The sequence below is a fragment of the Aquarana catesbeiana genome, linkage group LG01 (assembly GCF_042186555.1).
Source record: "Aquarana catesbeiana isolate 2022-GZ linkage group LG01, ASM4218655v1, whole genome shotgun sequence".
Lineage (NCBI taxonomy): Eukaryota > Metazoa > Chordata > Amphibia > Anura > Ranidae > Aquarana > Aquarana catesbeiana.
The window spans coordinates 42,719,398-42,741,573 of record NC_133324.1 but is presented as its reverse complement, the minus strand read 5'-3'; the positions used below and the strand labels follow the sequence as shown (position 1 = coordinate 42,741,573).

At 44.4% G+C, this 22,176-nt stretch overlaps 1 protein-coding gene across 1 annotated transcript in view; it reads left to right on the top strand.

Annotated features, from left to right (window-relative positions):
* LOC141141394 (vomeronasal type-2 receptor 26-like) overlaps positions 1-22,176 on the top strand; it is a 104,974-nt gene that overhangs the window by 8,852 nt on the left and 73,946 nt on the right. The window contains exon 2 of the mRNA XM_073629073.1: positions 18,741-19,032. Within this exon, the coding sequence (XP_073485174.1) occupies positions 18,741-19,032 (292 nt within the window). The remainder of the gene's footprint in view (positions 1-18,740; positions 19,033-22,176) is intronic.

The following is a 22,176-nucleotide window of genomic DNA, read 5'->3' as shown; positions in this document are numbered from 1 at the left end:
TGGTTGAACAGCATACCATCCTGTATGAGCGGCACAATGTTGAGTAGGGATGGGCCGAACATCCCCCTGTTCGGTTCGCAGCAGAACTTGCAAACAGGCAAAAAATTTGTTCAAACAAGCGAACGCCATTAAAGGCTATGGGACACAAACGTGAAAAATCAAAAGTGCTAATTTTAGGGGTTAATATGCAAGTTTTTGGGGACCTGGGTCCTGCCCCAGGGGACATGTATCAATGCAAAAAAAAGTTTTAAAAACGGCAGTTTTTTCGGGAGCAGTGATTTTAATAATGCTTAAAGTGAAACAATAAAAGTGAAATATTCCTTTACATTTTGTACCTGGGGGGTGTCTATAGTATGCATGAAAACTGGCGCATGTTTCCCGTGTTTACAACAGTCCGAGAGCAAAATGACATTTCTAAAGGAAAAAAAGTCATTTAAAAGTATTAGCGGTAGTGCCGGCAGCTATAATGAATTGTCGGGTCTCTGCAATACTCATAAAAGTCATTGAAAAAAATGGCCTGGGCTTCCCCCACAGTGCATTACTAGGCCCTTTGGGTCTGGTATGAATATTAAGGGGAACCCCGATCCAAAATTAAAAAAATATATATATATATATGCGTGGGGGTCCCCCCAAATTCCATACCAGGCCCTTCAGGTCTGGTATGGATATTAAGGGGAACCCCGCACCAAAATTTTTTAAAATATGGCGTGGGGGTCCCCCTTATAAATCCATACCAGACACTTATCCGAGCACGCAACCTGGCAGGCCGCAGGAAAAAAGGTGGGGATGAGAAAGCTCCCCCCCTCCTAAACCGTACCAAGGGCCTCATCCCCACAACCCTTGCCTGGTGGTTGTGGGGGTATGCAGGCGGGGGGCTTATCAGAATCTGAAAGCCCCCTTTAACAAGGGGATCCCCAGATCCCGGCCCCCCCATGTGAAATGGTAATGTGGTATAAATGTACCCCTACCATTTCACAAAAAAAGTGTCAAAAATATTAAAAAAGGCAAGAGACAGTTTTTGACAATTCCTTTATGAATGTCTTCTTCTTTCCCCGCTTCTTCTTCCATCTTCTTCTGGTCTTCATTTGGTTTTCTTCCTCCATCTTGTTCTTCCCCCGCTTCTTCATCTTCTTCCTCCGATCCTCTGCTTCTTCCTTCGGTCTTCTCGTCCGCATCTTCCTCTGGCTTCTTCTTCCCCACTTCGTTCTTCGGACGATCCGCATCCATGGGAGGTTCCCGCTGTGTGACTCTTCTGACAGTTCAAATATAACTGAGTGTGGTGACCTCGCCCCCTCTGATGCACGGGGACTTCACGGGGACTTCCCTATGGTTTTTTCCATGGTGTCAGAGGGGACGGGGTCACCCGTTACGTAACCGGGTTCTTGAGACAGAACGGTGGGAGGAAGAGGAGGAGTTCCTTTCCTCTCAAGGCCCCCTTTATCCAGATACCATTCCTGCAGAGCTGCTAAACACAAAGGAAGAAGAGGAGGAGGATAATGTCAGCATGGATGTAGAGGATAACATACAGCAATCTTCAAGGGATGGTTTTCAGTCCCCAGAAACCCAAGGAGTCTGGGAGTTGCTTGCGTAGCCCCTTGAACGCCTACGGAGCAGCCATGATAGGTAATCATTGCACTGATTACCTGTCTTGCTGTCCCCTGCGAGGAGATGCCACTGATTGGCTCTCCTCCCCACACACTCTGTCAGTGATAAGAGCAAATTATCTGCACTTCCGTGTTTACATGTGGCCGGCTGTGATTGGACACAGCCGATCACATGGTTAAAGAGCCGGGTCAGCAGCTCTTTACATAGATCGGGGTCACGCCCTGTCCTAGCAACATGGCGTGGGTGCTATCACCGCGCTGCACATCCCCGCAGGCGTGCGGGAGTGGCCATTCAGGTGCCTTGTGATATGACATCCACCCAGAACGAGAGCTGCACCGTCCCTCCATCATTTGATGGTGGGTGGTCGGCAAGTGGTTAAAAAACGATCGTTTTAAAAACTTTTTTTTTGCATTGATACATGTTCCCTAGGGCAATACCGGGGTCCCCATACACTTTTTATAGCAATAACTTGCATATGAGTCTTTAAAATTAGGACTTTTGATTTTTCATGCTCGTGTGCCATAGACTTTAATAGGGTTCTCATGTTCGCTAGAACTTTTTGCCTGTTCCAGATTTTCTGGTGCTGAACTGAACCAGGGGGTGTTCGGCCCAACCCTAGTCTTCATTTCCACCACTTGTAGAAGTGACAAGGTGTCTTTACATTTACATTAAAACCTAACGCCCAGAGTTAAATTTTGAAGCAAACTCACAGATGCAGCTGTAAGCTGTTTCTCTACCTTCAATCCCATGACATTCGGCATACATCAGGTTAGAAAAAAACATTACCTAGCCCATTCACAACTTTGTGGTGTGGTGTGTTATGTGCCTTGTGTTTAGGCAGAACATTAAAGTGATTGTAAAGACTCGTTTAAAAAAACAAAAAAAACAAACATATTATACTTACCTGCCCTGTGTAGTGGATTTGCACAGAGCAGCCCCAATCCTCCTCTTCTCAGGTCCCTCTTTGGTGCTCCTGGCCCCTCCCTCCTGTTGAGTGCCCCCACTGCAAGCAGCTTGCTATGGGAGCACCTGAGCTGAGCCACAGCTCCCTGTGTCCATTCAGACATGGAGTCATGGCCCGGCCCCCTTTTTCTCCTCATTGGCTGACTGACTTTGACAGCAGAGGGAGCCAATGTTGTCTCAGCCAATGAGGAGTGGAGTCCCTGGCAGCGTAGACACTCCTGCAACTTCACTGGATCTAGAGGAACCTCAAGTAAGTATTGGGGGGGCTGAGGGGGGCTGCTGCACACAGAAGGCTTTTTATCTTAATGCATGGGGTGCCCAATGCCTCAGAACACACTGCATTTCTGGCACTGCATTACACAAACACAGCTAACGTGCATTGGCTTGTGTTACCACAAGGCAATATTATGAATGATCCAAGCATGTTACTTTAGTTATTCCCTGAAGAATTTGTTTTTGTTATATTTTCATAGTTTGTAAGGTTGAATAAAGCCTCTGGACTCTCTCCAGTTGCAGCACATCTTTCCTGAGGACTGATGACCAGAACTGGACTGCATACTCAAGATGTGGCTAAACCAGAGTCTTGTAAAGTGATAGAATTTTAGTTTTATCTCTGGAGAAAATAGCTCTATAATGCATGCTAATATTCTGCTGACCTTGCTTGCTGCAGCTTGGCATTGCATGACATTTATGAGCCTGTGATCTACTAGGACCCCCAGATCTTTTTCCATCCTGGATTCCCCAATGGTTCTCCCCCTAGTGAGTAACTTGCATTCATATTTTATGACCTTCAAATGCATTACTTTAATATTTCTCTACATAAATCCTCATTTGTCATGCAGCTGCCCACCCTATTATTTTTTCTAGGTCTTCTTGTAAGGTTTCTACATCCTGATGTGAAGTTATTGCCCTTCTTATCTTCACATAATCAGAAAACACTGAGACTGAGCTATTTATATCATGTTCTATGTCATTTTTCAATACTTTAAACGGAATTGGTCCCAAGACAGAGACTTGGGGTACCCCATTTACCACACTAGACTAGTACACACTATTTATCATCACCCTTTGGACACACCCTGTAACCAGTTTTCTATCCAGGTTCATACACTATGGTCTAAGCCAACAAGTTGTGAATTAAGCATTTATGGGGAGTTTCAAATGCTTTTGCAAAATCCAGATACTGTACCCCACATCCACAGGCCTTCCTTTTTTTAAAAGACAGCTCACTTCCTCGTAGAATGCTAGCAGATTGGTCTGGCAAGAAGATCTTTTATAAATCCATGCTGATGACTACTAATGATAATATTTTCATGTGAAAATTGTTGGATATAGTCCCTTATCATCCCCTCCAATGGTTTACATACAGTACTATCGATGTTAGACTGACTGGCCTGTACTTTCCAGGTAGTGCATATACTGTAGCTTTGCTCTTTTTTTTAATATTGGTACCATATTGGCCTTACACCAGCTGGTATCATTCTAGGCCTTAAGCTATCCATAAAAATTAGAAATAACTACCTGGCTATGCTTTTTGAGGACCCTTCTGTGTAAACCATCTGGTCTTTGTGATTTATTTGCATTCTGTTTTTAAGTCTTTTTTGGATGCTGGTTTCTGTTAGCCACAAGGGTACATTCTGTGATACATTCCAATGATCCAGCCTTTATTACTATACCCCATCCTTTTCTTTTGTTAAAACTGAGGAGAAGAATGCATTTAGTACAGGTGCCTTCTCTTTGTCATTTGTAACCAATTTCCCCGATCATCTTATGCTCTAGCATCGCTTTCTTACTATTACCGTATATACCTGAGTATAAGTCGCGTTTTTCAGCACATTTTTTTGTGCTGAAAGTGCCCCCTTCGACTTATACTGGAGTCAAGCACTTTTCTGCAGCAAAAAAATTCATTTTCTGAACCGACATTGGGGCACCGTATCTCAGGGCCACTTGGTGCTAGGAACCCCAAATTTGGATATGTTGTACCAGTTCCACTGGGTTTGCACACAAAATTTGGAGTTCCTAGCACCAAGTGGCCCCAAGATACGGGGCCCCACAATCGGCTCGGAAAATGTGATTCTCTGCTGCAGGAAAGTGCTTGACATTTTCTGAACCGAATTTGGGGCCCCATATCTCAGGGCCACTTGGTGCTAGGAACCTCAAATTTAGTGTGCAAACCCAATGGAACTGGTACCATAACATATCCAAAGCTGGGGTTCCTAGCACCAAGTGACCCCAAGATACGGGGCCCCAAAATAGGTTCGGAAAATGTCATTCTCTGCTGCAGAAATGTGCTTGACATTTTCTGAACCTATTTTTGCTAGAAACCCCAGCTTTGGATATTTTATGGTGCTAGTTCCACTGGGTTTGCACACCAAATTTGGGGTTACTAGCACTAAGTGGCCCCGAGATACGGGGCCCCAAAGTCGGTCAACTGTGCCCATCTGCAGCAATGTCATTTCAGGACCCTTTGGGTTCAGAGACCCCAAATTTTGGCTGCAGCTAGGGGGCATCTAGGAACCCTTAACTACCAAGTTTGAAGTTCAGGGGACCTATGGCTGCAAATGGGCACAGTGAGGCATGCAAATGGGCATAGTAAGGCTGCAAATGGACATTGTTGACCCTCTTTTCCACTTATGCCCCGTACACACGGTTGGATTTTTCGACGGAAAATGTGTGATAGGACCTTGTTGTCAGAAATTCCAACCGTGTGTAGGCTCCATCACACATTTTCCATCGGATTTTCTGACACACAAAGTTTGAGAGCAGGCTATAAAATTTTCCGACAACAAAATCCGTTGTTGGAAATTCCGATCGTGTGTACACAAATCCGACGGACAAAGTGCCATGCATGCTCAGAATAAATAAAGAGATGAAAGCTATTGGCCACTGCCCCGTTTATAGTCCCGACGTATGTGCTTTACGTCACCGCGTTTAGAACGATCTGATTTTCCGACAACTTTGTGTGACCGTGTGTATGGAAGACAAGTTTGAGCCAACATCCGTCAGAAAAAATCCTAGGATTTTGTTGTCGGAATGTCCGAACAAAGTCCGACCGTGTGTACGGGGCATTAGAGTAGCTGTGCATTTCTCACCCTCGTCTTATACTCGGGTCAATTAGTTTTTCCCATTTTTTTGTGGTAAATTAGGGCCTTGACTTATACTCGGATCGACTTATACTCGAGTATATACGGTAATATATTAAAAACAAATTTTGAATTATTTTCACGGTCCTCTACTATGTCCCTTTTGTAGTCTATATTAGATGCTCCAAGAAAGATGTATCCGGCAACTCCAGAATCCCATGAAATTCTTTATTTACTACATGAAGGTCAAGATTAAAAATAGTTGAGGCGTTTCGGCATATAGCCTGCTGTGAACAAGGCTGTATGTCGAAACGCATCAGCTGTTTTTAATTTTGACCTTCATGTAGCAAATAAAGATTTTCATGGGATTCTGGAGTTGTCAGCTACATCTTTCTTGGAGCTGCGTATTTAATGGCTGGAGGCCATTTAATCCAGAGCACCCAGTGAAGGACACCCCCCTCCAATCTATGAGGTGTGTTCCTCTGTCTTTGTGCTTTAGTCTATTTTAGCTGACCTGATTGCGCTTTTACACTTCTTGTTGCAATCCTTGCAATGTTGGAAAGCGGTGCGGACAATGACCCCTTGGCCTTATACTGTATTTTTAAAAGCCATTTTGTCACTTTATAAACCTTTTTACATTAAAGTTTAGACACCCAGGTTTACCCTTAGCTCTTTTATATTTGTTGGCCATTAGAATGCACTGGCTGATACCCTTATTTAATATGTTCTTAAAACACTCCCATTTTACCTCAGTGTTCAATGTTTTAAAAATTTGATCTCATTTAATGTTGTGTGGTATGGAGAGTAGCTTAGAGAAGTTGGCTCTTTTGGAATTTAATGTTCTTGCACGGCCCTGTAGCCTCCTTTTACTATGAGGTGTGTTGAATCTAATTACCCTATGTTCGTTGTTTCCTAAGTTTAAACATAATTCCACGTAAATCTGCAAGCAGATCTGTGTTATTTGTAATAAGTAGATCTAGCAAAGCATTATTTCTAGTCAAAGCATCCACCAATTGACCCATGGAGTTGTCCTATAAGACATTTGAAATGAAATGGCAAGCTTTAACCACTTTCCGCCCGCCATATAGCAGAATGATGGCGGCAAAGTGGTTTCAATATCCTGACTGGGCGTCATATGACGTCCGCAGGATATTGAGCGTCTGTGCGCCCCCGGGGGCGCGCATCGCAGCGATCGTTGTTGCAGGGTGTCAGTCTGACACCCCGCAACACCGATCTAGGTAAAGAGTCTCTGACGGAGACTCTTTACCACATGATCAGCCGTGTCCAATCATGGCTGATCATGTTGTAAATAGGAAGAGCCGGTGATCGGCTTTTCCTCACTCGCATCTGACAGACGTGAGTAGAGGAGAGCCGATCGGCTGCTCTCCTGACAGGGGGGGTCTGTGCTGTTTGTTTAGAGCAACCAGGGAAGCCGCCCAGGACCACCAGGGAAGCCGCTCAGGACCACCAGGGAACCCATCCACACTGGACCACCAGGTATGGCCCCTAGACCACCAGGGAAATACTAATCTGTGCCCAGGTAGCTGCCAATCAATGCCCAGGCAGCTGCCAATCAGTGCCCACTCACAATGCCTACCACTGCCAGTGCCACCAGGGATGCCTATCAGTGCCGTGTATCAGTGCCACGTATCAGTGCTCAGCAGTGCCCAGCAGTGCCGCCTATCAGTGCCCATCAGTGCCCATCAGTGCCGCCTGTCAGTGCCCATCAGTGCCACCCAAAAGAACACATCTTTGCAGCCCTTCAGTGCCCATCAGTGTCATCTATCAGTGCCCACCAGTGTCAACCAGTGCCACCCATGAGTGCCCATCAGTGATGCCTATCAATGCCCATCAGTGCTACATATCAGTGCCACCCATCAGTGCCGCGTATCAGTGCCCATCAGTGCAACATATCAGTGCCCATCAGTGCCCATCAGTGCCGCCTATCAGTGCCCATCAGTGCCGCCTATCAGTGCCCATCAGTGCCACCCATAATAACCCATCTTTGCAGCCTTTCAGTGCCCATCAGTGTCGTCTATCAGTGCCCACCAGTGTCACCCAGTGCCACCCATGAATGCCCATCAGTGCTGCCTATCAATGCCCATCAGTGCTGCATATCAGTGCCACCCATCAGTGCCGCCTACCAGTGCCCATCAGTGCCGCATATCAGTGCCTGTCAGTGCCACCTTATCAGTGCCCATCAGTGAAAGAGAAAACTTACTTATTTACAACATTTTTTAACAGAATATAAACAAAGTGCAGCGCTAAACCTTATGTGAAAAATCTAGGATCAGAAAACTGGAGCAGAGTCCTATGGAAATGATTAATACATATTAAAGTGAACAATAAATCATGCAATTAAATCAGCATAAATCGCTAAAATATATATACATGTGACACAAAAAAAGGATCAGAAAAAAGAGAGTCCGTGCAGGAATGTTCAATCCATAGATAGACCAATAAAAAACACCCATCTGAGAAAGATGCAGGGAAAAACGTCAATACAGTTGTGCACCCTGAAGTGAGTTGTAGATTCTGCTTACCGGATGGCGATGACTGCTATTACGGCAGTCTCGCCCAGCATAGGGAATATGGTCTCCCAAAAACCAAAGAACGCAATACAGGAACAACAGCTTTAGCAATGGGTCGTTTCCGTAAATATAAAACAGAATGCAAAGCTAAAACGTATGGCAGGGCTGACGCTCTGGGCTTGCCAGTATTCCAGATGAACAACAAATGACTCATAACCTAGTATAAAGAGCACAGTATATGGATCCCAGTCCTTGGATATAGTGGTTGCATTTTTTCCAGGCTTATTTTTCTTTGTTTTCACCTGCCAGTAACATACTTCCTGTCCAAGGCTTGCGGACTGTATGGAATCAGATACCACAGTACTGAGTCAGCAAAGCATGTGTAATCCAAACATTGATTACGAAGACGATTCCAAGGGTCTCACATTACCACATCACCACCTCGTGATAGGATTGCCACTCAATCGATAGCTTTGTGCTTTCCCAATGACCATAAAGACAAAAAGCCTCCACAGCCTCCCTTGAGGCTGATACACAGACCAGGGTTTTACACTATTTATATTGTGTTTTTGGAGCTTGATACTGGACTCTTGGGTGCTGGCAGCTCTTTGTTTTTTTCATTACTGATTGGCTTATTATTTTTTTTTATTTCCAAGCGCAGCTTTTACCCTTCTGGGGTTTTTTTCACCATTTTTTAACAGAAACAAAAGCAAAACTTTTATTTTTTTTTTTTAATTTTTGGTCTTTTTTTATTTGTTTAGCAAAAAATAAAAAACACAGAGGTGATCAAATACCACCAAAAGAAAGCTCTATTTGTGGGAACAAAATGATAAAAATTTAGTTTGGGTACAGTGTTGTATGATTTTTCAAACTGCGACAACACTGAAAGCTGAAAATTGGTCAGGGCTGGAAGGTGTATAAGTGCCCTGTATTGAAGTGGTTAAATGAGTTAGCAGTTCTTTCTGCCCAAGTAATGGAAATCCCCCATTAAGATAAAATTGCCCTGCCTTGTTGCCATTTCTAACTGTAATAGATCAGACTTCTCCTCATCCTCTAAGTTAGGGGGCCTGTAGCATATGCCCACTGTTAGTTTCCCATTTACTACTTCCCTTTGAAGCTCCAGCAACAAGGATTCCACTCCCTGCCTTGCCCCATTAGCTATGCCATCCTTCACATTCACTATTAAATCATTTTTGATATACAGACACACCCCTCCCCCTCTTCTACCTTCCCTGTCTCTCCGATACAAGGAGAACCCCTGGACATTGGCATGCCAGTCATGTGAGCTGTCAAACCAAGTTTTTAATATATCCACAAAGTTGAAATACTCCTCGTGTATCAGCAGCTACAGTTTTTCCATTTTATTAGCTAGACTTCTAGCATTTGTGTACATGTCTTTTAGTTTTGTACGAACACATATTTTTTCCTCCTTAGTACTAATGCCCCCAGTAGCATCCTCTGTCCTTTGCTCACTGCTGGCTATCTCTTCCTCTGATCCCTCCCCCCATCTCCTAGTTTAAGAGCCTACATTTTTGGCCATCTTCCCTCCCAGCAGAACTGCACCCTACCCATTTAGGTGCAGTCTGTCCCTACTGTAGAGCCAGTAACCGACCGAAAAGGCAGCCCAGTTCTTCAGGAAACCAAATCCCTCTTTCCTGCACCAGTTCCTCAGCCAATTGTTAAGTTCCCTAATCTCCTGCTGCCTCTCTGGTGTGGCTCAAGGTACAGGAAGTATTTCTGAGAATACCACCATGGAGGTCCATTTCTTCTGCATAGCTCCTAAATCCCTGAATTTTTTTAGGACACTCCCTCTTCCTCTAACTTTGTCATTGATACCAATATGTACCATGACTGCTGCGTCCTCCCCAGCCCCACCCATCAGTCTGTCCATCTGATCCTTAATGTGCTGAACCCAGTTGCCCGGTAAACAACATACTTTTGGTGATCTTTTTGACAGATTGCCCTGTCTGTCCTTCTAATAATTGAATCCCCTACCATCAGAATCTGTCTATACTTTACTTTATCCTTGTCCCCATCCTCACTGGAGGAGTTGTTCCCCGGCAGCTAGGGGATTCACTCTGCTCCAGCACTGCCACACCATGATGGATGTCCCCAATATCACGCAACCGGGTGTATTTATTGGGATGTGTCAGCTCAGAACTGGCCTCCCTTATACTTTTCCCTCTACCCCATCTAACTGTTACCCAATTATTCTGCTCTGGAGTCGTCACCTCCTTATCACCACCCAATTGATGGGTATGGTCCAAACTCGCTTTCAGGCTAATGATGCTTTGCAGTGTTGCCAGCTGCTTCCTTAGTAGTGATGGGCCGAACATCCATCTGTTCGATTAGCATCAGAACTCCCAAACAGAGATATAGTAGGTGAGGTTGAAAAAAGACACAAGTCCATCAAGTCCAACCCATGTGTGTGATTATGTGTCAGTATTACATTGTATATCCCTGTATGTTGTGGTCGTTCGGGTGCTTATCTAATAGTTTCTTGTAGCCAGTTTTCAATCCATGTACTCACCCTATGGTCCATTCCAATGGACCTTATTTTGTATAGTAAACGTTTATAGGGAACTCTGCCAAATGCTTTAGCAAAATCCAGATACACCACGTCTACAGGCCTTCCTTTATCTAGATGGGAACTCACCTCCTCATAGAAGGTTAATAGATTGGTTTGGCAAGAATGATTCTTCATGAATCCATGCTGATTACTGCTAATGATACCGCTCTCATTACTAAAATCTTGTGTATAGTCCCTTATCTAACCCTCCAGGAGTTTACATACTATTGATGTTAGGCTAACTGGTCTGCAATTCCCAGGAATGTATTTTGGGTCCTTTTTAAATATTGGTGCTACATTGGCTTTTCTCCAATCAGCTGGTACCATTCCAGTCAGTAGACTATCAGTAAAAATTAGGAACAATGGTCTGGCAATTACTTGACTGAGTTCCCTAAGTACCCTCGGGTGCAAGCCATCTGGTCCCGGTGATTTATTAATGTTAAGTTTCCCAAGTCTAATTTTAATTCTGTCCTCTGTTAACCATGGAGGTGCTTCCTGTGATGTGTCATGAGGATAAACACTGCAGTTTTGGTTATTGAAGCCCCCCGATTCCCTCGTGAAGACTGAGTTTGCTCTTTTAAATTTATTAACCAATGGGATGCATTGGCTAATGCCCTTATTTATTATGCTCTTAAAGCAAACCCATCTCTCCTCCGTGTTCTTTGTTCCTAAGATTCTATCCCAATTTATGCCTTCTAGCAAGGCTCGTAGTTTAGGGAAGTTGGCACTTTTGAAATTCAGTGTCTTTGTATTGCCCTTATGTTTCCTATTTGTGTGATTTATACTGAAGCCAATTGACCTGTGATCGCTGTTAACTAAATTGCCCCCTATTTCCACATCCGTGATCAGGTCTGTATTGTTGGTTATCAGAAGATCCAGTAATGCTTTATTTCTAGTTGGTGCGTCTACCATCTAACCCACAAAATTGTCCTGCAAGACGTTTAGGAACTGGCGAGCCTTAGATGAATGTGCGGTTCCCTCCGCCCAGTCTATGTCTGGATAGTTAAAATCCCCCATTATGATAACACTTCCCATCCTTGCTGCTAATCCAAATTGTGATAGGAGATCTGTTTCCCCTTCCTCCCTCAGGTTAGGGGGCCTATAGCATACTCCCAGTATTATTTTCCCCTTAGCTTCATCCCTTTGGAGCTCTAGCCATAAGGATTCCACCTCCTCCCTAGCTCCCTTAGTGATGTCATCTCTCACATTCACTTGTACATTATTCTTGATATATAGGCATAACCCTCCCCCTTATTACCTTCTCTATCCTTGCGATAAAGGGTATACCCTTGAATGTTTGCCAGACAATCATGAGAGCTGTTGTACCAGGTCTCTGAGATTTCCACAAAATCCAAGTCCTCCTCGTACAACAGAATCTCTAGTCCACCCATCTTGTCCGCCAGGCTCCTGGCATTGGTGAACATGCCATGTAGTTTAGACCGGTCGCATATTATCCTCTTATTGGGTGTTCTGAGATTGCAACTAGGACTTGCTACTATACTTACCTTGGGTTTATGTATTTTGGTCAACCAACCACTAATGCTGTCAGGGAAGTCGTTCGCAGAGTACAGCTGATGCTCTCAGGTGCACACCTGTGCGCAGGCGCCAACAGGGTACTCGCAGAACAGCCACAGGCGCATCAGTAAATGCGTATGCGCGAGCAAGATCGCGCGTTCACGTGCGCGCGCACGCCTGTCATCGGAACTGGTGCCAGACGGCCTATTTAAACACAGACTCAGTACTGGCTGGTTGCTGCTTGGTCTACAGTGTGTACCCAAATTCTTGCTACCTGTGTTGACTCCTGATTACCATTCCGGCCTTCTACCCGACTACTCTTCTGCCTGCTGTTTGCACCTGATCTACCTGCCTACTGCCAAACCTGCCTGTGGCCCGACTACTCTCCTGCCTGCTGTTGTACGTCTGCCGTCTACCGTCAGCCGTTGCCACGTCTGCTTGTGACCTGACTATATTCCTGCCAGCTGTGACATCTGATCTGTCTCTCTGCTGCCGAGACCTGCTGGTGATCCAGCTGTGTTCCTGTATGCTTCAAGTCTAGTCCAGCTGCCCACCCGTGTGTTCCTGTCAACTACCTACACAGACTTTAGGACTTTCCCTAGGCACTCTTACTCCACCGTGCTCCAGTGCCAGCTGTCAAACTATCAGCGGCACTAGAGCCGGAGTTGTACGGCAGGCCTTCCTCTACACGTCAGGCTCGCCATCAGGTACGTGACAAATGCCCCCAATACTACCCTCTGGAATAAGTTCCGCACTGATGATCTCTGGACCCTTCCCCCCATCGCCTAGTTTAAAAACCCCTCTAACTTTTTGGCCACCTTCATTCCCAGCTGATCTGCACCCTCCTAATTTAGGTGCAGTCCGTCCCTTCTATAGCACCGGTTATCGACTGAGAAGTCGGCCCAGTCCTCCAGGAACCCGAACCCCTCAACTTGTTTACTTCGCTAATCTCCCTCTGCCTTTCTGGTGTGGCTCGATGTATCGGTAGTATTCCTGAGAATACTACCTTGGAGGTCCTTTTCCTCGATTTAGCTCCTAAGTCCCTAAAATCGTTCTTTAGGATACCCCATCTGCCTCTAACTTTTTCATTGGTGCCAACGTATACCATGACAGCCGGGTCTTCCCCAGCTCCTCCTAGTAATCTGTCCATCAGATCCGTGATGTGCCGAACCCGAGCGTCGGTAGACAACATACTGTTCAGCGCTTCAGGCCTTTGTTACAGATTGGCCTACCACCAGAATCTGTCTTTCCTTTCCTTTAACTTCCCACCCACTCTCACTGGAGGAGTTCTTCCCCCTGCAGCTAGAAGAGTCCCTCAGCTCCAGCAGTGCTTGTCCCTGACTGGTTTCACCAATGTCACTCAATGGAGTGTACTTATTGGGATGCTCCAGCCCTGGATCGGCCTCCCTGGCACTTCCCCCTCTACCCTTCCTGACTGTCACCTATCTACTATTTGCTAATGCCTGCACCTCTTTGTCTCCACCCGCCTCTGTGCTGGCCCCAACCAGCACCTGCTGTGTACGTTCCTGGCTCTCCTTTAGTATGGAAGGACTTCTCAGTGCTTACAGTTGCTTCCCCAGATTCAGAACCTGGGCTTCCAGGGAAACAATGCACTTACATTTTGCACAGCAGTATTCACCCAAGATTGGATGATCAAGGAACGCATACATGCCGCAAGATGTACAACGAGTCACCTCTCCACACCCGCCGGGCATCGTACCTATTAAATTTAATGAGGATTGGGGATTATACCCTGTCCAAATTACCTAACAAATAGCTTCCTGACACTAATACTCAACAAGACAATACACAGGTACTCAACAAGACAATACACAGGTACTCGCAGACCTACGTGCACTCGCAGTACACAATACACAAGTAGTAGCGATCCACACACTACTCAGACAACACTCTGGTACTCTACACTACACAGGAACTATGACCCCTGTTATAAACTCCTGTTTTAAACTCTGGTTTTTAACTCACCACTTAGACCATTTCCACTTGGACAGAGTTCCAGCAGACTCAAAGATGAGCAGGCTTACAATGAGTTCTGCACAAGGTTATATAGGCCTCAAGCACCTGTGACCAATTAACCACTCCCCTTAATTAGTAAGCTGAAGGAAGCAAAGAAAAAAAAAAAGCTGTTTAAAAAGTGTCAGAAAAAGGTGTTAAAAAGCTACAAGGAAAAGCCCATAAAAGAACCTAAAAATGCAACCCAGCAATCACCAGCAGTCTAAAAGCAAGACTTGTTCACACTCTCCACTCAAGGTCCCCACTATTTAGCTTCCAACCAGCAGTCTGGCAATTACAGATGTGCTCTACACAAGGTTATATAGGCCTCAAGCACCTGTGACCAATTAACCACTCCACTTAATTAGCAGGCTGAAGGAAGCAAAGAAAAAAAAAGAAAAAAAAGCTGTTTAAAAAGTGTCAGAAAAAGGTGTTAAAAAGCTACAAGGAAAACCCCCAAAAAGAACCTAAAAATGCAACCCAGCAATCACCAGCAGTCAAAAAGCAAGACTTTTTCACTCTCCACTCAAGGTCCCCACTGTTTAGCTTCCAACCAGCAGTCTGATAAAGTTCAGACCCGCAAACTCTATTAAAGTCTATGGGACCCGAACATGTAAAATCAAACGTAGCCATTTTGAAGGATTATATGCAAGGTATTGACCATAAAAAGGGTATGAAGGCCTGGGTACTGTCCTGGGGGACATGTATCAATGCGTAAGTGTAAAAATATATATATTTTTAAAGCAGCAGTGATTTTACAGATGCTTAAAGTAAATCAATAAAAGTGGAAAATTCCTTAAAATTTAGTGCCTGGGGGGTCCCCTTAGTCTGCCTGTAAAGTGGCACATCTGTACTGTGTATAGAACCTGCTGCAGCAAAACTGACATTTGTAAAAAAAAAAAAAGACATTTAAATTGACTCTATACAACAATATACAATTTAAAAAAATACAAAAAAAAAATACTAATAAAAAAAACAACGGTGCCCTCCCCACCTTTGCATACCAGACCCTTTGGATCTGGTATGAGTTTTAAGGGGAACATAATCCCCACCCACCAAAATCCATACCAGATACTTATCCAAGCACTCAGCCTGGCAGGAAAGGGGGAGGATGAGTGAGTGCCCCCCTCCTGAACCATACCAGGCCACATGCCCTCAACATGGGGGGGTGCTTTGGGGCAGGGGGTCCATATGCTTATGGAGACAAGGGCCTCTTCCTGACAACTCTGGGCTGTAGTTGTTGGTGTCTGCTCCCCCAGATCCCAGCACCCTATGTGAATGAGTATGGGGTACTGCTCCGTGCGTGATGAAGGCTAACTGGCAAATATCTGCTCCAGAGTATGTACAATGCAACTCTTCCCCACAACCCTGGGTGGTGGGCGTTGTGATTGACGATGGATCTACATCGCGGGAAATTGTTTTTTATATTTTTTAATAAAGGAATTGTCAAAAACTGCCTTGCTATGGTAGACCAAGTTGAGTGCACGTGCTCAGCGTCATATTCAGAGGTTTTGTTTGGGAAATAGACATATGAGTGCTGCCAGCATTGCTGCAGAGGTTGAAGGTGTGGGGGGTCGGCCTGTCAGTGCTCAGACCATACGCCGTACACTGTATCAAATTGGTCTGCATGGATGTTGTCCCAGAAGGAAGCCTCTTCTAAAGATGATGCACAAGAAAGCCCACAAGCCCACAAGCAAGACAAGCAGACTAAGGACATGGATTACTGGAACCACGTCCTGTGGTCTGATGAGATAAACTTATTTGGTTCAGATTGTGTCAAGCGTGTGTGGCGGCAACCAGGTCCAAAGACAAGTGTGTCTTGCCTACAGTCAAGCATGGTGGTAGGAGTGCCATGGTCTGGGGCTGCATGAGTGCTACCAGCACTGGGGAGCTACAGTTAATTGAGGAAACCATGAATGCCAACATGTACTATGACATACTGAAGCAGAGCATGAACCCTCCCTTCGGAGACTGGGGCGCATGATAATGACCCCCAAACACACCTCAAAGATGACCACTGTATTGCTAAAGAAGATGAGGGTAAAGGTGATGGACTGGCCAAGCATGTCACCAGACCTAAACCCTAATGAGCATCTGTGGGGCACCCTCAAATAGAAGGTGGAGGAGCGCAAGGTCTCTAACATCCACCAGCTCTGTGATATCATCATGGAGGAGTGGAAGAGGACTCCAGTGGCAACCTGTAAAGCTCTGGTGAATTCCATGCCCAAGAGGGTTAAGGCAGTGCTGGAAAATAATGGTTGCCACACAAAATATTGACACTTAGGGCCCAATTGGGACATTTTCACTTTGGGGTGTACTCACTTTTGTTGCCAGCAGTTTAGACAATAACGGCTGTGTGTTGAGTTATTTTGAGGGGACAGCAAATTTATACTGTTATATACGCTGTACACTCACTACTTTACATTGTAGTAAAGTGTTATTTCTTCAGTGTTGTCACATGAAAAGATCTAATAAAATATTTACAAAAATGTGAGAGGTGTACTCACTTTTGTGAGATACTGTATATCTGTATAACACACAGATAAGATTATTTCTATCTGTCAAATAACTCTCTCCAAGAAGACAATATGCAGTTCAGTTTTGATCACCAATCCTCAGGAAAGACATTGCTTAATTAAAAAGACTTCAGCTTAGGGCAAAACAAATAATAAGATGGGTGGAAGATCTCATCTATGAGAATCTATTACATAAATTACAGTTCTCTCTGAAGAAGAAGCATTTAAGCGGGGATAAGATTACAACGTACAAATATGTCAAGGGTGGCTCCAATAACTGTGAGAAATTGTTTACTCTAAAGTTAAGAGGACATGTGGCCATGAGCTGAAGTTAGAATAAAGGAGCAGTAAAAATGTGAAAACTCAGTCCCCCAGGAAATGGCACCAGCTGAGGGTGACAACTTAAAGAAATTAGAAGATGTCTTCTTAGGAAGCAGAATATATAGGGCTATGAAAATTGTTAGAGAATAAATATCATACACACATACTTGGGAAATTACATTGTTTATCCACTGTCCCTTCTCATGTGAATTTAGTTTCGGTCTGAATCCAAATTCAGGCAAATTTTTGGTCATTTTGAGATTCAGATGTATCCGAAGCTCCAAATGAAATAGTAATTCTGTTTTGTTTATTCGTTTTCTAACAAATTCCAAAATTATTAGCATTCGGATTGGTCAGAAAATGAACGATCAATTCAAATTCTGTGTGAAGAATAGCTGGTTGTTAAGCAGCGGGCTGGGAAGCCAGCCCCCCTCCACCACCCTGAAAAAAACAATGACTCATCAGCTGTCAGCGGGCTTTCCCACTGACAGCTGAAATGTAAACATAACAATGCTGGCAATACAAAAACATTTAAAAAAATGGCGTGGAGGTCCCCCCAATCCATATGAGGACCTTCGGGTCTGGTATGGATTTTAAGGAGAACCCCATGCCAAAATGAAAAAAAAATGGCGTGGGGTTCCCCCCCCAATCCAGACCCTTATCTGAGCATGCAGCCCGGCAGCTCAGGAAAGGGGGATGAGCAAGCAGCCCCCCTTCTGAACCATACCAGGCCACATGCCCTCAACATGGGGGGGTGATTTGGGGTGGGGAGATCTTGTCCACTGTCCACTGTTTTTATTTATTTTTGCACTTTTTTTAGGTGAATGAGTAGAGGTACAATGTACCCCATACTCATTCACCTGAGGGGGGGTGGGACTCCTTGTTAAAGGGGGCTTCCAGATTTCGAGGGGGTTTTAGGGGGAACTCACTTTTTTTGCGTGGAGGCCCCCTAAAACTGTACCAGAATGAAAGGGTCTGGTATGTACAGTATATCATGGGGAACCTCATTCTTTTTTTTGTTTTTTATTTTTATGTGAAGTACCCTCTTAAAATCCATGCGAGACTCAAATGGGTTCACTTTAACACCTTCCCGCCCAGCCTATTGTAAAATGATTGTCAGATGGGAGCACTGTTGTTCTGGGAGGACGTCATATGACAACCTCCCAGGATTGCGCCTCGCCTTGCAATGTTCTCGAAGGCAGTACTCGCCCACTCCCTTTTTTTACACCCTCTTGCCTATTAGAGCAGAAAATTAGCATTTTCAATTTAACTGGTTTCAATGCAGTTCACCGAACCCCTGCTGAACTGAACATTGGCAGTTTGGCTGATCACTACCTGCCAGACCTATGCAGAATATACCAAAACAGTCCACAAGTAGATGTTCTGGATCTTTAAAGGCCACATGATTGGTTTAAACATTGAGTGGTGAGACTTTAATTTACAGACCTGCCTTGTAAAACTTAGCAATAACTCAACATTGTTTCTGCTCTTTTATTCATTCCCCAGAAAGCATTAGCCAGCATTTTTTCCCTCTGTATTTAAAGCTTATCACATGTATGAATATTTTTAATACATTTAACATAAATTGTTAATGTACTGTTTTGGAAAAAAATCTTTTTTGTAGCTCGTCTTTATTGTATTACAAGAACCTCCTAGCTTTCCTTTACGCAACTGATAATATTAACCAGGATCCAGATATCTTACCCAATATCACTCTAGGCTTCCATCTATTTGATTCATGGCTGGAACCCAGGAAGGGTGCACAGAGTGTTCTGCAGATCTTATCTGGACCAAATGGGACATTTCCTAATTATTCCTGTAAAGGACAAGGCAAGCTGGCTGGTGTTATTGGAGATCACTATTCATCCACTACAATCCCAATCGCTCAAATCCTTGGACTGTACAGATACACACAGGTGAGTGAAAAGTACTTGTATATTTGTAATAATATTCTATGTCAACAGAGAAAAAAATATACATTTTACAAAAACACGACAGTCTGTGAAAGTTAAAGTGTATAAAAACTCTAACTCTTAAAGTTTTTGTAAATGCAAAGTCAGTCAAACAAATGAAGACACACCTAGCACAATCACTAAGGATTTTGTCTCATTTTCCATCATTAGGCTTCATGCACACCAGGAGCTAAAATAAATGCTGGAAAAACACTGGACCAAAAAACGCTAAAGCAGGCTGTTTTAACAATTTTAAAAAATGGCGACAATGGGGACAAGGCCCCCTTCCCACAACTCTGGTTAGTGGTTGTTGCGATCTGTGGACAAGGGGCTTATTGGAATCTGGAAGATCCAGCCCCCTCCATGTGGATGATATGGGGTACATAGCACCCCAACTCGTTCACCAAAAAAAAAGTGTTGTAAATAAAGACAGGAGGCAACTTTTGACAAATGCGTTATTAAAAAAAAAAAAAAATTGTACCTCGGAGTAGATCCAAAGTTAATCATAATGAATGCCAGTTAACCCCAAAAAAAAAAAAAAAAAGGTCTAAACCCAATGAAGGGTCCAGCCAAATGACAGCTTCACCACTTCTCGCCGCTAAATAGATTTAAAGGTGGGGCCACCCGATTATTTCACCAGGTGACCACACCCTTGTGATGTCATTGGCCCAGCATGCCCAAGTTGATGATGTCACAAGGATGCAGGGCTATACTGTGATATCACCAAAGCACCTTGTCCCCATGTTGATGGGGACAAGGGCCTCTTCCCCAAAACCCTGGCCAGTGATTGTGGGGATCTGGGCGGGGGGCTTATCAGAATCTGGAAGCCCCCTTTAACAAAGGGGACCACAGATCCTGGTCCCCCTATGTGAATGAAAATAGTACCCCTACTCATTCACCAAAAAAAGTGTTGTGTAAATAAACACAGGAGGCAGTTTTTGACAAGCCCTTTATTAAAAAACTGTGCCCAGGAGTAGATCCAATGTCAATCATGATGAATGCTTGCTGCTGACCTGAAAAAAAAAAGCCTGCAGCCGACAAAGGCTTCCAAAGACTGACAGCTCTGCCGCTAAAAAAAAATTAAAAGGCAGGGCCACCCAATAATATCACTGAATAACTCCGCCCCATGTGTTGTCATCTGCCCAGCATGCCCTAGTCGATGACATCACCAGGGGGCAGGGCCATGCGGTGACATCACTAAATCACCTTGTCCTCATGTTGATGGGTACAAAGGGCCTCTTGCCCAAAATCCTGGCCGGTGGTTGTGGGGGTCTGCAGGCAGAGGGCTTATTAGAATCTTGAAGCCCCCTTCAACAAGGGGGCCCCCAGATCCTGTCCCCCCATGGGTATATAGTAAAAAATGATGTCATAAGGGGGGCTATACAGTGACATCACCGGGTGCCCCTGCCCTTTAGTTTATTAGCGGTGGGAGGCGGCAGAGCTGTCAGATGATGGGAGCCATCATTGCGTGAGGACATTTTTGGGGGGGTCGGCGACCGGCGTTCATTGTGACTGATGATGGATCTACACTGGGGGACATGGTGTTTTTTTTAAATAAAGGACTTGTCAAAAACTGTGTGTTCTGTATGTAACCCATACTCATTCACATAAGGGGGCTGGATCTGGGGGCCCTCTTGTTAATGGGGTTACCAGATCCCGATAAGTTCCCCCCACACCCCCACAACTACTGGGCCAGGGCTGTGGGGAAAAGCCCCTTGTCCTCATCAACATGGAGACTAGGTGCTTTGGAGGGGAGCCCCCTACCCCAAAAGACCCCCCATGTTGAGTGAATGTGGCCTGGTATGGTACAGGAGGGAGGACGCTCGCCCACCCCCTCCCCTTTCCTGGTCTGCCAAGCTGTATACTTGGATAAGGGTTTGGCATGGATTTTGAGGGGACCCCCGCTGTTTTTTTTTTTTTTTCATTTTAGTGTGGGGTTCCCTTTAAAATCCATACCACACCTGAATTGCCTGGTATGGAATGGGGGGGACCCCTGCTCTGTTTTTTTATTTTTTTATTACTGGCATTGTTTTTTTACATTCAGCTGTCAGCGGGGAACACCAGAAATATAAAGTAGGTTTCAACTAGGCTTTAAGCAAAATGAATAAATGAATACAAAGCTGTGCTAGAGTTTGTAATTATAAATATAAATTACATCTTTATGTATATATACTGAGAGAAACGTAGTTTATCTTTTGCTGACTTCTTTTTGAAAATGTGGGTAAACAGTTTTTTTCTGGCTAGCCAGAATCAGTGATCCAAAGCAAGCAGATCACAAGTAAAGCCAGGTCTGGTCTCCTGATTTGCATAGTTTTTCTGGGTATGTATAATTTAGCCTGAGTAGGGACACCTGTACCTTGCCAGCCTGCTGCAGAGAAAGGTCACTGTTCTCTGTGTGAAAACAGTGGTATCTCTGCAGAGGTCCAACATGTCCACTGATAAGCCCAAGCTATATTGTATAATACTTATGACCCTTGCTGGAGAGCCACAGATCTGACTTAACCGTGGGAGTATCGTACCTCTGCAGGTAGATCATTGTTTCAACACAGAGAGCAAGGATCCTTCTCTACAGCGTGCTAGAAGGGGCCGGCTTCTCTACTCAGGCTCTGGCCGCATTCTACAGTATATAGAAATAAATGTTTTGTTTTAATGCACCTGAAATGTATTTAGCTGATTTAATCTAGAAGATCAGTTGTATTTTTAAATATTTGTACAGTGCAGTCTCTAATTATAATTTTAGTGCCAACTGAATATGAATGTAACTTTGAAATATAGTAACATTATAGTTAATAGTCAGGGCCGGTGCAAGGATTGTTGTCTTCACTGGCAATAGCAATTTTGCCACCCCCACCATCCTCCCCCCCACCCCTCTTCTCCACAATGCATACCCCATGTCCTCTCCTCATCCCACAGTGGATGGTGTCAGTAGGGTAGTGGAAGGTGTCACTCAGTAGAGAAATGGACAGTGTCAGTATGGCTGTGGACTTTGTCAGTAGGGCAGAGAACGGGGTCAGTAGAACAGTGGATGGTGTCAATAGGGCAGTGAACAGTATCAGTTGTTTTTACCTTTGTTATTTTTTTATTATTATTTTCTACAATTTTTTATCA